Source organism: Lepisma saccharinum, chromosome 2, assembly GCF_977018435.1.
Source record: "Lepisma saccharinum chromosome 2, izLepSacc3.1, whole genome shotgun sequence".
Classification (NCBI taxonomy): domain Eukaryota; kingdom Metazoa; phylum Arthropoda; class Insecta; order Zygentoma; family Lepismatidae; genus Lepisma; species Lepisma saccharinum.
The window spans coordinates 86,548,399-86,561,687 of NC_139230.1; the positions used below are offsets into that span (position 1 = coordinate 86,548,399).

General features: G+C 34.7%; 1 protein-coding gene across 2 annotated transcripts in view; it reads right to left on the reverse strand.

Moving 5' to 3' along the window:
- Window positions 1-13,289, reverse strand: part of LOC145984084 (uncharacterized) — a 111,667-nt gene that overhangs the window by 57,137 nt on the left and 41,241 nt on the right. For both annotated transcript variants that reach the window (XM_083117485.1, XM_083117484.1), the window contains 2 exons: window positions 6,677-6,748; window positions 1,573-1,644 (listed from right to left, as the gene is read on the reverse strand). In XM_083117485.1, the coding sequence (XP_082973611.1) occupies window positions 1,573-1,644; window positions 6,677-6,748 (144 nt within the window). The remainder of the gene's footprint in view (window positions 1-1,572; window positions 1,645-6,676; window positions 6,749-13,289) is intronic.

Sequence of the window (13,289 nt, forward strand, 5' to 3'; positions counted from 1 at the left end):
TAAACAATACAAGCTTATACTGAATTAATGTCCAAACTGTAGCAGTTGTGAAGTTAAAAAATTGAGCAACCAGTGAAAAATCAGATTGTATAAATTCCAATATGACAATGTTGACAGATTTAATAAGACCTCTCATAATGTGAGGTTCAGCAACCTTGTCATCTCATCTCAGGTGGGATGGATGAGTTGAGAATGGAATAGGAGAAGCCTAAGAAGACACATTCTGTACAAGAAAGAAAATCAAAAATAGAAAGTAAGAACAAATCGCATATTAGCAATCTTCATAAGAATTAAAATATTATTGTACACATCAGAATTAAATGAATGAAGTTTGTCACAGTTTGCTTTACGTTCACTTTATGCTCAGACAGGCTAATCAGTACTGGATCTACAGTTCAAAGTGGGCTCCAAACCACAGTGTAATGCACCATAATAGGAGATTGAACCCATGACCCCTATATTACAAGATCTGATGCTTAAAAAGCAACAATCATAAATGTGGAGAAAAAAGAAGAGTTCCTGAAGGGATGTGGCAGACATTTTGACACACTGTCTTCTGACAGTTGGAAGATTTTTTAATGAAAAGTGTGGGAACTTGATTCATTTAGTTTATTTTACTTCACATTTTGTGCCTTTTGGCTAATTTGCGAAGATGGGGATGAGTGATGAAATTGATGAATGGAAATTCATCGAACCTGGGACCCTTGGCATCGCAATGTATTGTAGGTCGTTGGTGGGTTCATTCAGTTCATCTATTAACATGAATAAATGTAATAACATTATTAAACTTCTTAGCACTGGTTTTAAAGTCACTGTGCTTGTGCCAGCCTCCCTGGCAGAGTGGTTAGCACATTGTGCTACAACACCAGGGATCTCAGGTTTGAAACCCAGCATGGGTGTTCTTTCTTTGTCATTGTCCCCTCATCAATTATGTCATATCGCCAGCCCCTATGGATGAGTGGTTTTCACATTGCACTATGACGCCAGGGGTCCCCGGTTCGAATCCTGGCCTGGGCATGGATGTTTGTGTGTGTCCCATTCATCAATTTCATCATGTCATCACTCATTCCCCATCTTAGCAAATTAGCCAAAATTGGCACAAAAAGTGAAGTAAAATAAAGAGAGTCAATCAATTTTGTCATATCAATACTCATTCCCATCTTCGCGATTAGCCAAAAGTGTCAGAAAAGTGAAGTACAATAAACCAAATCAATCGCTGTGCTTGTTTGTATTGATAAAAAGAAAGTTGGAAAATCATAAAATCTAATTACACCAAAATGTATTTTTAACATTTAAATAGGTGTTGCTGCCTTTTTGGATGATCACCAAAAACTAGGGCCTCCCTGATGATGCAGTGGTAGCGTTGTCACCTTGTAATCAAGGGATCACTGGTTTGATACCTGGTGGAGGCACATAGTGGTTTGAATCCTGCTTTACTGTCCATAAAGTGACTTAAAATGCAAAATCAACCAATCATCAAAAACTGCCCAACACAAAATTTACAGAAGAAAAAACAATCATTTACTATCAGTGGCTGACTTTAGTTACACATATAAAAATTAAAGTACTTACAAGCTTAGGTATGTTAGGTTACTTAGTTCTCCTAGGAACGGTACTTCTGTTAAGTAGTTGTGATTCAACTTCCTGAAAAACAGATTACAAAAAAAATAAATTAAATGGATGAACTAATATGAAAAAATAAAACATGTATATTTGAAATATAACTGTCCTATCACGGCATTTTCCAGAGGTTTATAACATTCCATGTCAAATCAACCATATTTACATTTTTCAACTAACGGTCTCAGATTTTTGAGATTTAAAAAAATGGCTCAGAGTGGGATTTTTTTTGTTATTGTTCTTGATTCTCGAAAAAATAAAAAAAGGGAATGTTTAAAAAATTCCTGAGAAATAAAAATATTCATAACTTGGTACTATGCATTACATGTAGAGAACTGATCCTGATGTAATTTTGAAGCTTCTGATATCAGCAACAATAAAACATCGATAAATTCTGATTTTCTCAAAAATTCAAAGATATATAATGTTTGAAAAATCCAAAATACTTCTTTTACTATTTATAAATGTATAATTTTCTCAGGTGTTGTCTCAAGTATAGTAAAAGTTTGAAGATGGAATAACAGACAGAACATGATAAATATTGTTGTTAATGTAACTTAAGAAAAAAAAAAGTCATTACAAAGCAATTAATAACTAGAAAAGAATTTGCTCAGACACATTTGCAGATAATTGGTTCTTCAATTGCATTCCTAGGTATCTCATACCAGGCTGTAAGGGGGTGAAATATTACTCAATGTTGTATTTTAGAATCTTTTGATTTATCTCATGTTGTTTTAGGAAGACTGGACCAAGGAGGATGCAAGTACCATCAACTCCTTTCTGCATGTCATTTTCCATCTTAGTTCTGATACAGACAAGCCAGAATCTACAGATGTACTTCAAGATGAACCTCATCAAGAGACTTGTGTGCTGTTAGTCTTTCAACATTTCTTTCAGTGCAAAAATATTACTTTATTACAGCTTAGTATTATGAAATATGGATGAAAACAGCAGCTTAGTGAGTTTAATTTGATTCCAGCTATATTTGTGAGAGGGTAAATTTTAAAATTCCCACCCAAAACAAGCACAGCTTTTACATTAGAATATTTTTTTTCTCCTAAAGTACCAGCAGCAAGTGCACAATTTTTACCATGAGAATGGAACAGGAACACACATGAGGGGTTCAGAGTACAAGTGACATAACTCCACTTTAATGAGAAATGTGTTACACGTACAGTCACGGACACTGCCGGCTTGTAATGATTCCATTGACAGTCAATGTATTCATTACAAACCGGCAGTGTCCGTGACTGTACAACTTAGAAGTGTGATGCATCAACATTTCAGTGATAGAAGAAAGTATACCCTATGTTTCAAATTCTTACTTGTAGAGGCACCACTATATTTGAGCTCCAGTAGCTAAACATAGGACTAAGCTGTCTAAATATGCATTTTTCTCGAAACTGTCTTGAATAGAGTTATGCCACTTGTGCTCTGAACCCACCATATCAGGCAATATGCAGGTGTACCATATTGAACCTTCTCATCCTTGTGATGCCTAAGCAAGGTCCCAACGGTTTATTTTTAACCACAGGTTTACAGCCTAGTTTGAACTTAACAAAATGAGCTAAAATTTGTAACTAGTATTCATAGCTTCCAAGATACACAAATTTATGGAAAAACCTTTGCAGAATTTTAAATTCCCACCGAAATCAAGCACGGTTTTTACATTAGATTCTTTCTCTCCAAAGTATCAGCAGAAAATGTGCAATTCTTCGTCACAAGAAAAACATCTCATGCAATATGCAACCCTCACTTTGCAGCATTACCTATGTGGGGGCCCCACAAAGTTCAAATTTCAAATAATAAGTTGTTTTTTTAACTTTCTTTTACTTGATAAAGAATTTTTTTCTATGACCATTATAAAATTCAAGTATAATTCCCAGTTTTCAAAGTGAACTTTCCAAAAATTCAATGTTACAATCAGATGTTTTCTCTATATCAACCTTGTGTATTAGCACCTCTCACCACCCACACACACACACACAAATAGTGTCATTCCAATGCATCCAAAAATTTTAATTCAATTAAACAGTATATATATTTAAAATATTTAACTTAAGGTGCCATTTCACATACTCATACTCTATATACAAACACAAGTCACAAATGATACGGAATATACTAATCTATGAAAAATAGTTAATTGTATAAGAATTTCAAACTCAAATTTAACTTATCAACTTCAAGATATCTTATCTTGAAAAATCTTCTGTCTGTCTGATAGATTGTTCTGCAAAGGACACTAACACAGTATACAGACTGAGTGAATGTTTTAATTTTCCATGCAGCTATCTTTTCATTCCTCAATAAAAACAAAAGCTTAACTCTGTAAAACATGCTTCAGTGCATTTATAAATATGCGTAAATTCAATGGAATTTGTATTAATAAAAGCTGAAACTCTTCATGCCTACAGAGAAAAATTCATGCAGCATACCAGGTGAGTAGCCACCCTGCCTTAGGCTTATAGCCTAATATGTACTGAAGAAAACAAGCTAACATTTGTAGTCTGAGACACCTTGTAATCCAGGAGTCCCGGGTTCGATACCCGGTGGAGGCACATAGTTGTTCTGATCCCAGTTTAAACTGTAGGTCCAGTCATGATTAGCCTTACTGTGCATAAAGTGGACTTAAAACATAAAATCAATCAATTTGTAGTCTGAGATATAAATATTTATTCACAAAGCCTTGCATATTTTTAAACTTCACACTGAAAACATTCTCGGCATTACGGCCTACACAAGGAAAATCTGCCTCAGCATTTAAGGACTAAGTCCATATGGTAATTTTCACTGATTTTGTAGTTTTAAAGTGGAATCCAAATGTAGAACTGCCATCAAATTTGATAGAAAGGTATTGAAAGTCGTTGCACTTGTTTTGAAAGTTGTCTAAAATGTAAATTCAGATTTGATGCCTAGCTGAACAACAATTTTCACATAACTTTTCAACAAGTTACAGTTGAGATGACTTGCTGTGTTACATTTTTTGTAGTTAAAAAATAATGGGATGTTAAGTGACCTGACAACTAGTCGAGTGTTGAGACTGCTGTGTTAGAATCCATTTGTTTGAAAACTATTTCCGTTGATCTGTTGTCGAAACATTAGATATCATCTTCAAAAGAGCTTCAGAGAATTCACCAATATTCATCACTGGTATTACCCCCATTTTCCATATTAAATATGTTAACTTTAAATCAGTTCTGATATTATATGGTTAAATATTTCATCTTACTTTATACTTCATTTCTTATACTATGCAGAGCTCCTGCATAGGTAAATAGTTAATGGATCTGTCCTTTGGTGTGAGCAGTCCCAGGTTTGATCCCCATTAAGATTTCAAAAATTACAATTTTCACCCAGCTTGTGAGGAGGACAATTACTTGAAAGCAATAGTTGCAGCCTTTGAAAGCCACAAAACATCACAAATTTGACTTGAATGTGTTGACCATGCACCACACAGCAAAAAGCCACATAGATCTTGGCCCTCAAAGGGCTGTTGTGTCATGTAGTTTAGTAGTTTTTCATACCATGCACTGCAGAGAATTCATTGGACTCATTCATATCACAGTTTGATGTTGTAACTTGCTATTTCTAGGGGAGGGAGGAGCTTTCTTTCTTTCCTTTTTTTTTCTTTCTTGATCAGGTTTGCTTGTGTTAACATATGGGGGGAAATTTGTGGCATGTCTGGTAAAATAAAGAAATCATAGCATCCCTTTGCAGCCACATAAGCAATCTAGGAAATTTCTCAACATGTCACTGAAGCTGAAATTCTCTCTCAAGAAACGAAAATATGACTGGAAGCACACAGTTTATCAAAAAAACTATATATGTAGCAATAAAATTAGTGGCCCATAAAAAATAAAATACATTTTTGGTTTACTCCATGGACACTTTCAAATAAAAATCTGAGACTACGAGTTTCAAAGGACTGGGTAATTCCATGTGAAATAACCCTGTTATGAAATGGTGCAACACAAATTGACCAACATTTCTATGGTAGAATCAATTAAATTTAGCTTCTTAAACAGAAAAAAAAACTCTACATTCAAGAACATATTTTACAGAGTACATGAATTATACCTTTACATTCATAGTACATTGGCAGAATAGTACACTCAGCAATACCCTAAACAAACATAAAATTGGTAAAATTATTGCCAACAAGGAGACACACTTCCACTGGCCAATATTGATAAAATACCAACTAGTCTGTTCTATGCCCATTGCCTACTTTAAATATAATATGCCATCACATATAAATTATGATACATTCTCCAACTGTATAAAAATCAATAGTTAACTTTACACTGTCAGACTGGTGTTAACTGTGTAATATGTGCACATATGTAAAAATTGGAGTTGTAAAAATACAGGGTGTTCATAAAGTCCCGGTACCATTACAAAAAAACATAGCTCATAAAACTACATGCAATAGAACAATGCTGTTGAATGCAAAATGAGCTACAACTATATGCAAACCATAATTTTTCAACAAGATGGGGCACCCCCTCATTGGTCCAAGGATGTTCGAGGTCTTCTGGATATGCATTTTCCTGGCAGGTGGATAGGCAGTGATGAACCTATTCCCTGGCCACCGCACTCTCCTGATACCAAACCCTTGAATTTTTTCTTCTGGGGGTATGTCAAAGATTGTGTTTACTGCACTCCTGTTCCACATGTTCCTACTCTTTGAAGAAGAATAACTGAGAGTATCATAACTGGTGATATGCTAGGGTGTGTATGGGCAGAAGTGGATTACCCCCTTGATGTTCTGAGAGCAACTAGACAGGCACACATTGAGGTGTATGGCATATACCGTGGAGAGTTGTAGCTCATTTTGCAATCAACAGCATTGTTCTATTGCATGTAGTTTCCAAGCTATGTTTTTTGTAATGGTACCAGGACTTTAAGAACACCCTGTACATTTAAACCTAGCAATTAACCATTACCAACAAACATTATGATTATTAGATTCTGAATTGTACAAACTTACATATGCTCACTCACTCACTCTCACTTCTCTTATTTACAACAAAATAAACATAAAAAAACTTACAGTTCACACAGTGAGGAAAGTTTCTGCAACTCGCTAGTGGTGTTATCTCTCAACTGATTGGAACTTAAATCTCTGAAAATTTAAAATAAAAGAAGTTACTTTATTTGTTTGAAAAATGATGCAAAGAAAATGTTATAGCTATTAAGAAGTTATAAAATTGGCAGCAAAAATGTTCAACAGCACCAACAGTTATTGCGAATATGAACTTGCCATCAATGTTCTTAGTCAGTTGTACACTTATGGACTACAATTTTTTGCATTATATTGTATTCTTATTTTTGTGTTGCTCTTTGTTAATGATGACAATGATGATGTTTGAAATTGACGAAGGGACATTCACAAAACAAGAGATTACTTTCTGCAGTGCTGTGGAGGGAGTCAAGTAGTGAAAGTAAATGGGGGAAAAATGACATTTTTAGACTACATTATGCCAAATAGGAGCTAAACCTCAAAATAGGTATTTATAGGGACTATGAAAATGCATTATCAGGTTCAAAACAACTTGAAATATTAAAGCCTACATCTTAATACAAACTAATAAAAATAGGTATTATAACCGATTAATGTAAGACTTTTCCTCCGGAACGAATGAGGATAAAGAATACTTCACTCCTCTCTTAAGTAATAGACTGTTCTGGACTTTTGGCGCACAAAGAGTGCAGTCGGCGAAAGAGAGTTACAGCGTCTGGTCTTTGTGGTTGAAGTCCGCGCGTGCGTTGCTGGAAAAAACGCGAAAAAGTTTGCAGTCGTTCGAGCTGTTGACATTTTTTTAGTTTTCATCACCGCGAGACCCAAAAGTGCATAGATAGTTCGAGCCCAAAGGAGAACACGACTGGTGAACTTGTAGTTTGAAAGACGAAAAGACTTGTAGTGTGATGAATTGACGAGAGGTGACTTCTACCGGACTTTTTAAGGATACAGACAGGAGGAATGAAGAGGAAGTGCTAACCAGAAGTTGAAGAATACTAGTGCTCAGTGATTTGATAGTGAGTATTCTTTAAGTGTTGAGAGCTCTCAAATATATGGCCTTTTTAGCGTCGATCGTTACAAAGTTAAAAGTACAGCGCTGAACTATACAACCGTGAGTAATAATTTTCAATGTGTTATATTAGCTTCTATCTTGTGTTAGTTTTTAAGTATGGTTACATTTTTGAATCTTCGCCGATACAATCGGGGCACTCTCCGTAAATTCCTGTATCTGAACATTTCAGTATAAATCAGGTGAAGGAGACTTACCAAGGACCTCCTCATAATTGTTAATTAGAACTTCAGAAATAAAAGTTTGTAAAAGGTTATTTTCTTTTCTGCTTTATACAGCAAGTCAGGTTTTGTAAAAAGCTGAAAATCCTATTTAGCTTGAACGAAAGCAGTAAGCTCATTCTTAAGCTAAATACAACTTTTACTGTTATATGGTGCCCGAAACTCCCGGGAAGTGCCTTAGATTGTCTTGGTGAAAGAAGAAGTAAAAGGGGTAACAGGCATTGTGTTGCGTTGTTGTCGGCAATGTTTAGTTTATGTAAACATTTATCGTTGTGTTGTAACTCTGGTCAGTGTGTGTCGGCAACATGCACAAAAGGAAAGACTCCGTCGGAAAAGGACTTTGCACCCGAAGTGGGGTGGGAGGAAATATTGGATTGTTGTGGAAGGTTGTTGAAAACAGATGGAGCGATAGAATGTTCAGACTGTAAACAATGGGTGCATAAAGACTGCCTTGAGAAAGATTTTTCCTGCAAGCAGTGCAAGAACGGAGCTGAAAATGAAGTTCATGATAATGAAAAAATAGACGAAAATGAACAGGGTGTTTCGAAAGAAAGTGACGAATTTGGTTGTCTAGTTGACATTGATCGGGGAAAGAAAAATGAAATTTTAAGTAAAGTTTTGTCGCTTATGGAACAGAGTAGGCTAGCGCAGGAGAGCTTTTGCCTAAAATTGGAAGAAAATAAGGAACAAGATAATCTAAAATGGGAGAGATTATACGAACAAATGGAACAAAATAGGTTAGAACGGAGACAGGAAGAGGAAAAAGATAGGCTCCTGCAGGAAGACTTATACAGAAAATTGGAGCAGAAAGAGGAACAGAATAAATTGGAACTCAAGGAAATAATAAATGCTTCCATGCAAAAAATAAATGACAAGATGGAGGAAAAACTAGGCGTTTTGGAGGTGCAAGTCACTAGGATAGAAAAAATGGAGGACGTTATGAAGGAAGATAAAGTATCATGTCAATTTCAGACCGGAATTAATGAAGTAAAATATGATTGTAATAAGGTCCGTGACAACAGTGAGAAGATAGAAGATAGTTCTGATCAATTACTAGTGGCTATAGAAAGTAAACAAAGGGAGACAGATTGGAAAGTGCAGGTTCTAGAGGAACGAGTGTGCGTGTTGGGAATGAAAAAGGAACGAGTGTGCGTGTTGGGAATGAAAAATCAACAAGTTGAAGATGAGTCACTCGGAATACAGCAATCTCAGGAAGTGATAAGTAAAGAAGAAAGTTTTCACGAAAAACCTGAGAAAAATGATATGTTTCCTGAACTGAAAGAATGTGTAACTTTAGACGTGACCGTACCGGAAATGACTCTGATCAGTAGAAGGAAGAGAAGTAAAATGAGTCTTAGATATATTTCTGTAAAGAAAAAGAAGAAAACGAAGAGAAAGAAATTGAAATCTGCAAAGAAAGTTGAGAAAGCGTCAATGAAAGTGAAGAAGAAAGTTCGTAAAACATCTAAGAATGTTAGCGCAGAAAGATCAGACACAAGTATGAAAAAGATGAAACAAGAAAAGAGAGCAATGCATTCATCTGATGAGGGTGAAAGAAAGTCCCAAAAGAAACGAGACAGGATAGAATGGAAGAAAGTTAAGAAGAAAGTTGCTAGTGATGATTCTCATAGTGAGGAAAATATACTAATGGACAACAAGAAACGAAAAGAAAAGATTTTAAGAAAAAGAGATAATACAAATAGTTTTGGCAGATTAATAGTTTCTCTACTTCACGAAAGTTGGAAGAAGAAGATGAAAAATGAAAAGCAGGGAGAAGGGAAGAAGAAGAAGAATAGGAAAAAAAGGCATGATAGCTACGACGAACAGGGATCTTTAGAAGTGAAAATAACAACCAAGACGTATAATTCAAGAAGAGATATTTTGAGTAGTCGATTGATAATGATGTTTTCCTAAAGTTGGTACATTTTATGTAAAATATCGAAATTTCCATTTCACTTGTAGAAATGTTGATAATCACTAGTTTATGTAAATTTTGATAAAATGATGGAAATTGTTCAAATGTAAATAAGCTGTCAAAAAAAAATGTTTGTATGTTGTTATGAGCCAAGTATATTGAAAATTGAGAAAATGAAAAGAAAAAGTTATTTAATGTCAGTTGTTTTGTATAAATTATGTGAAAACTAGTTGTGGTTCGATGAAAAAAAAAAAGTATTGATGGTTGGTAAAAGTGCTGGTAAATATTATTATTGTCAATGAGCGGGTAGATATTGTAAAATTGAAAAATAGCTTTGTAAAAAGAAAAGTAATAAGATAGAAAAAATGGAAGTAAGCCTCACAATCGTTAAGAATAATGAAGAACAAATGAGAAAGAAGATAGAACAGTCATGCTCAGAAGAAAGTTATTTGAGGAAATTCTTTGGAAAGCAATGTTAAATAGCATTAATAGAATGATGAAGTGATGCGAGTTCTTGGACATAGCTATATGAGGTAAAAGTCAGTATGTATTAAGATATAGTGCGAGAGAAGCACATAAATATGAGGTCGAAGGCGGACCGGAAATGTTGAAAAATATAAGGTCGAAGGCGGACCAAAAAATGAAAAATAGTAGGTCGAAGGCGAACCGAAAATCATTGTTGTTATGTAAGAGAGAAAGGAGGTTTACTGTTAGATTAATTTCATGAGTATGATGATATTTTGTAAAGATAGAAATCAAAATATTTTTATAATGTTCTACACTTACCCGCCTGTACCGGCTCTAGTAAATAATTGAATCACAACATGAAGAAAATTTAAAATTATGGAATTGCAGAAACAGTAAGAGGAGAATTTATGTAAATCAGTTGAAACAATTTGAAAACCTGCAAGACAATATGTAAATGATTGAAGTTACTTGTAGTATATTGATAAATTATGTGGTAATGATTCAAAGTTGATTTTATGTAATGTATGAAGGTATATATGTAATGAAAAGAAATTGAGTAATATGTTTATTATGCTTCAATGTTTACAAATTGTAATTGTGTATATTTTCTTGAGATTATTCTTACTATGTGATTGTAAGAAACGATTGAACAGAATTAATATGTGAAATTGAAGGAAAATCTATATGTGTTTACTATGTTATAAGATGTTTTGAAATTGTAACCTGAATTTTTTTTTCTTTAAAAAAAAAAAAATGTATGTACGAGGGCTGGTCAAATATTTAAGGAGATAAAGAGACTTGGAAAGACATTAGCTCTCCTTGATCAGTCCATCTAATGCCTTTTTTGGGGAAGGGGCATCTATAACCGATTAATGTAAGACTTTTCCTCCGGAACGAATGAGGATAAAGAATACTTCACTCCTCTCTTAAGTAATAGACTGTTCTGGACTTTTGGCGCACAAAGAGTGCAGTCGGCGAAAGAGAGTTACAGCGTCTGGTCTTTGTGGTTGAAGTCCGCGCGTGCGTTGCTGGAAAAAACGCGAAAAAGTTTGCAGTCGTTCGAGCTGTTGACATTTTTTTAGTTTTCATCACCACGAGACCCAAAAGTGCATAGATAGTTCAAGCCCAAAGGAGAACACGAATGGTGAACTTGTAGTTTGAAAGACGAAAAGACTTGTAGTGTGATGAATCGACGAGAGGTGACTTCTACCGGACTTTTTAAGGATACAGACAGGAGGAATGAAGAGGAAGTGCTAACCAGTTGAAGAATACTAGTGCTCAGTGATTTGATAGTGTTCTTTAAGTGTTGAGAGCTCTCAAATATATGGCCTTTTTAGCGTCGATCGTTACAAAGTTAAAAGTACAGCGCTGAACTATACAACCGTGAGTAATAATTTTCAATGTGTTATATTAGCTTCTATCTTGTGTTAGTTTTTAAGTATGGTTACATTTTTGAATCTTCGCCGATACAATCGGGGCACTCTCCGTAAATTCCTGTATCTGAACATTTCAGTATAAATCAGGTGAAGGAGACTTACCAAGGACCTCCTCATAATTGTTAATTAGAACTTCAGAAATAAAAGTTTGTAAAAGGTTATTTTCTTTTCTGCTTTATACAGCAAGTCAGGTTTTGTAAAAAGCTGAAAATCCTATTTAGCTTGAACGAAAGCAGTAAGCTCATTCTTAAGCTAAATACAACTTTTACTGTTATAGTATATAGGCAAAAATCCACACCCTAGTCATAAATTAATCTTGCACCTATTTTCTTTAGCAATTTTGTGGTTCTCTAAAATGTACTTGCAACTATTACACAATTACAAATTTGGTGGATCGGTGGCAAACACTCAATATACCTAAAGGTAGGGGGTCTAGGGGGTGGTTGGTCAACTGATAAGTCATACACCCAATTACTCACCACCAAAGTGTTACAAATATGGAAAATGAGGATGTGTGTGTGTCTGTTGTCTACTAATTAGGACAGATGACTGTCTTTATGAAATACATGCACATATATGTCTGGATTGTTTCTAGTTAGTAAACAATCAAATTTGTATAATTTTGCATGTAATACACTATAATGCACATAAAAGCATTATTTCAAAACTTAATACTTAAGAACCACTTATTCTAAAAAAATGTGAACCTATTTCACTGTTTTACTTTAGTAATGGATAATTCAATATCCAAGTAATAATTATAAACAATACACATTTCATGGTGAACTATTTTTTTTAAAATACATCCTATTCGCGATTAAAATTACCACCTGAGCGCTAGTGTCGCTTCCAATATGGCCGCTCTAAGTAGGATAGATCTTTGTTTACATTCAGCAGTAGTACAAAAGAGCAGCGTGTTGTCATGACTGGTATGGTAGAAAACGTTTAAATTACGCATTATTTTTAAATATTGCGAATGTGATGTGAATTCCAGGTACTCTAACAAACGTGAAGCTGTACTGAGAACGAAGCATTTAATTATGATAGGCAAAAATAACACGGAAAATGCAGACGAAACTATGTATACGCACTGGTTGTCCAAAGCAGTGCTGTATCATCTGCACGTCATGTAACTGGGGTTCTCGGAAATTATTTGAAAATAAAGGAATTAAAATTGACCTGTACTTGAAAAGCTGGGACAGGAGAAAATTGCGAACATATCGTTGCAGTTCTTTCTCGAAAGAGAAAGGCTGGTTTAATAATAATATTCACGATTTCATGACCAGGCTATACTCACTGAAAAAGGACATCGTACTGAATGAAACAGTAACATTAGCATATCAACTTTTTTTCTGGTTACATTTGACATTAATTCATTCTCAAACTATTTTCATCTTCCCTCTTAATCGACTTGCACCTGTTCCAAATTTCACACATACGTAACACCGGTAATACATGGACGCATTGGTTAAGACGCTTCATGATTTTTCGGGAAAAAAAAGCTTTATTTATAAAGTACAATTTAAAACTTTAC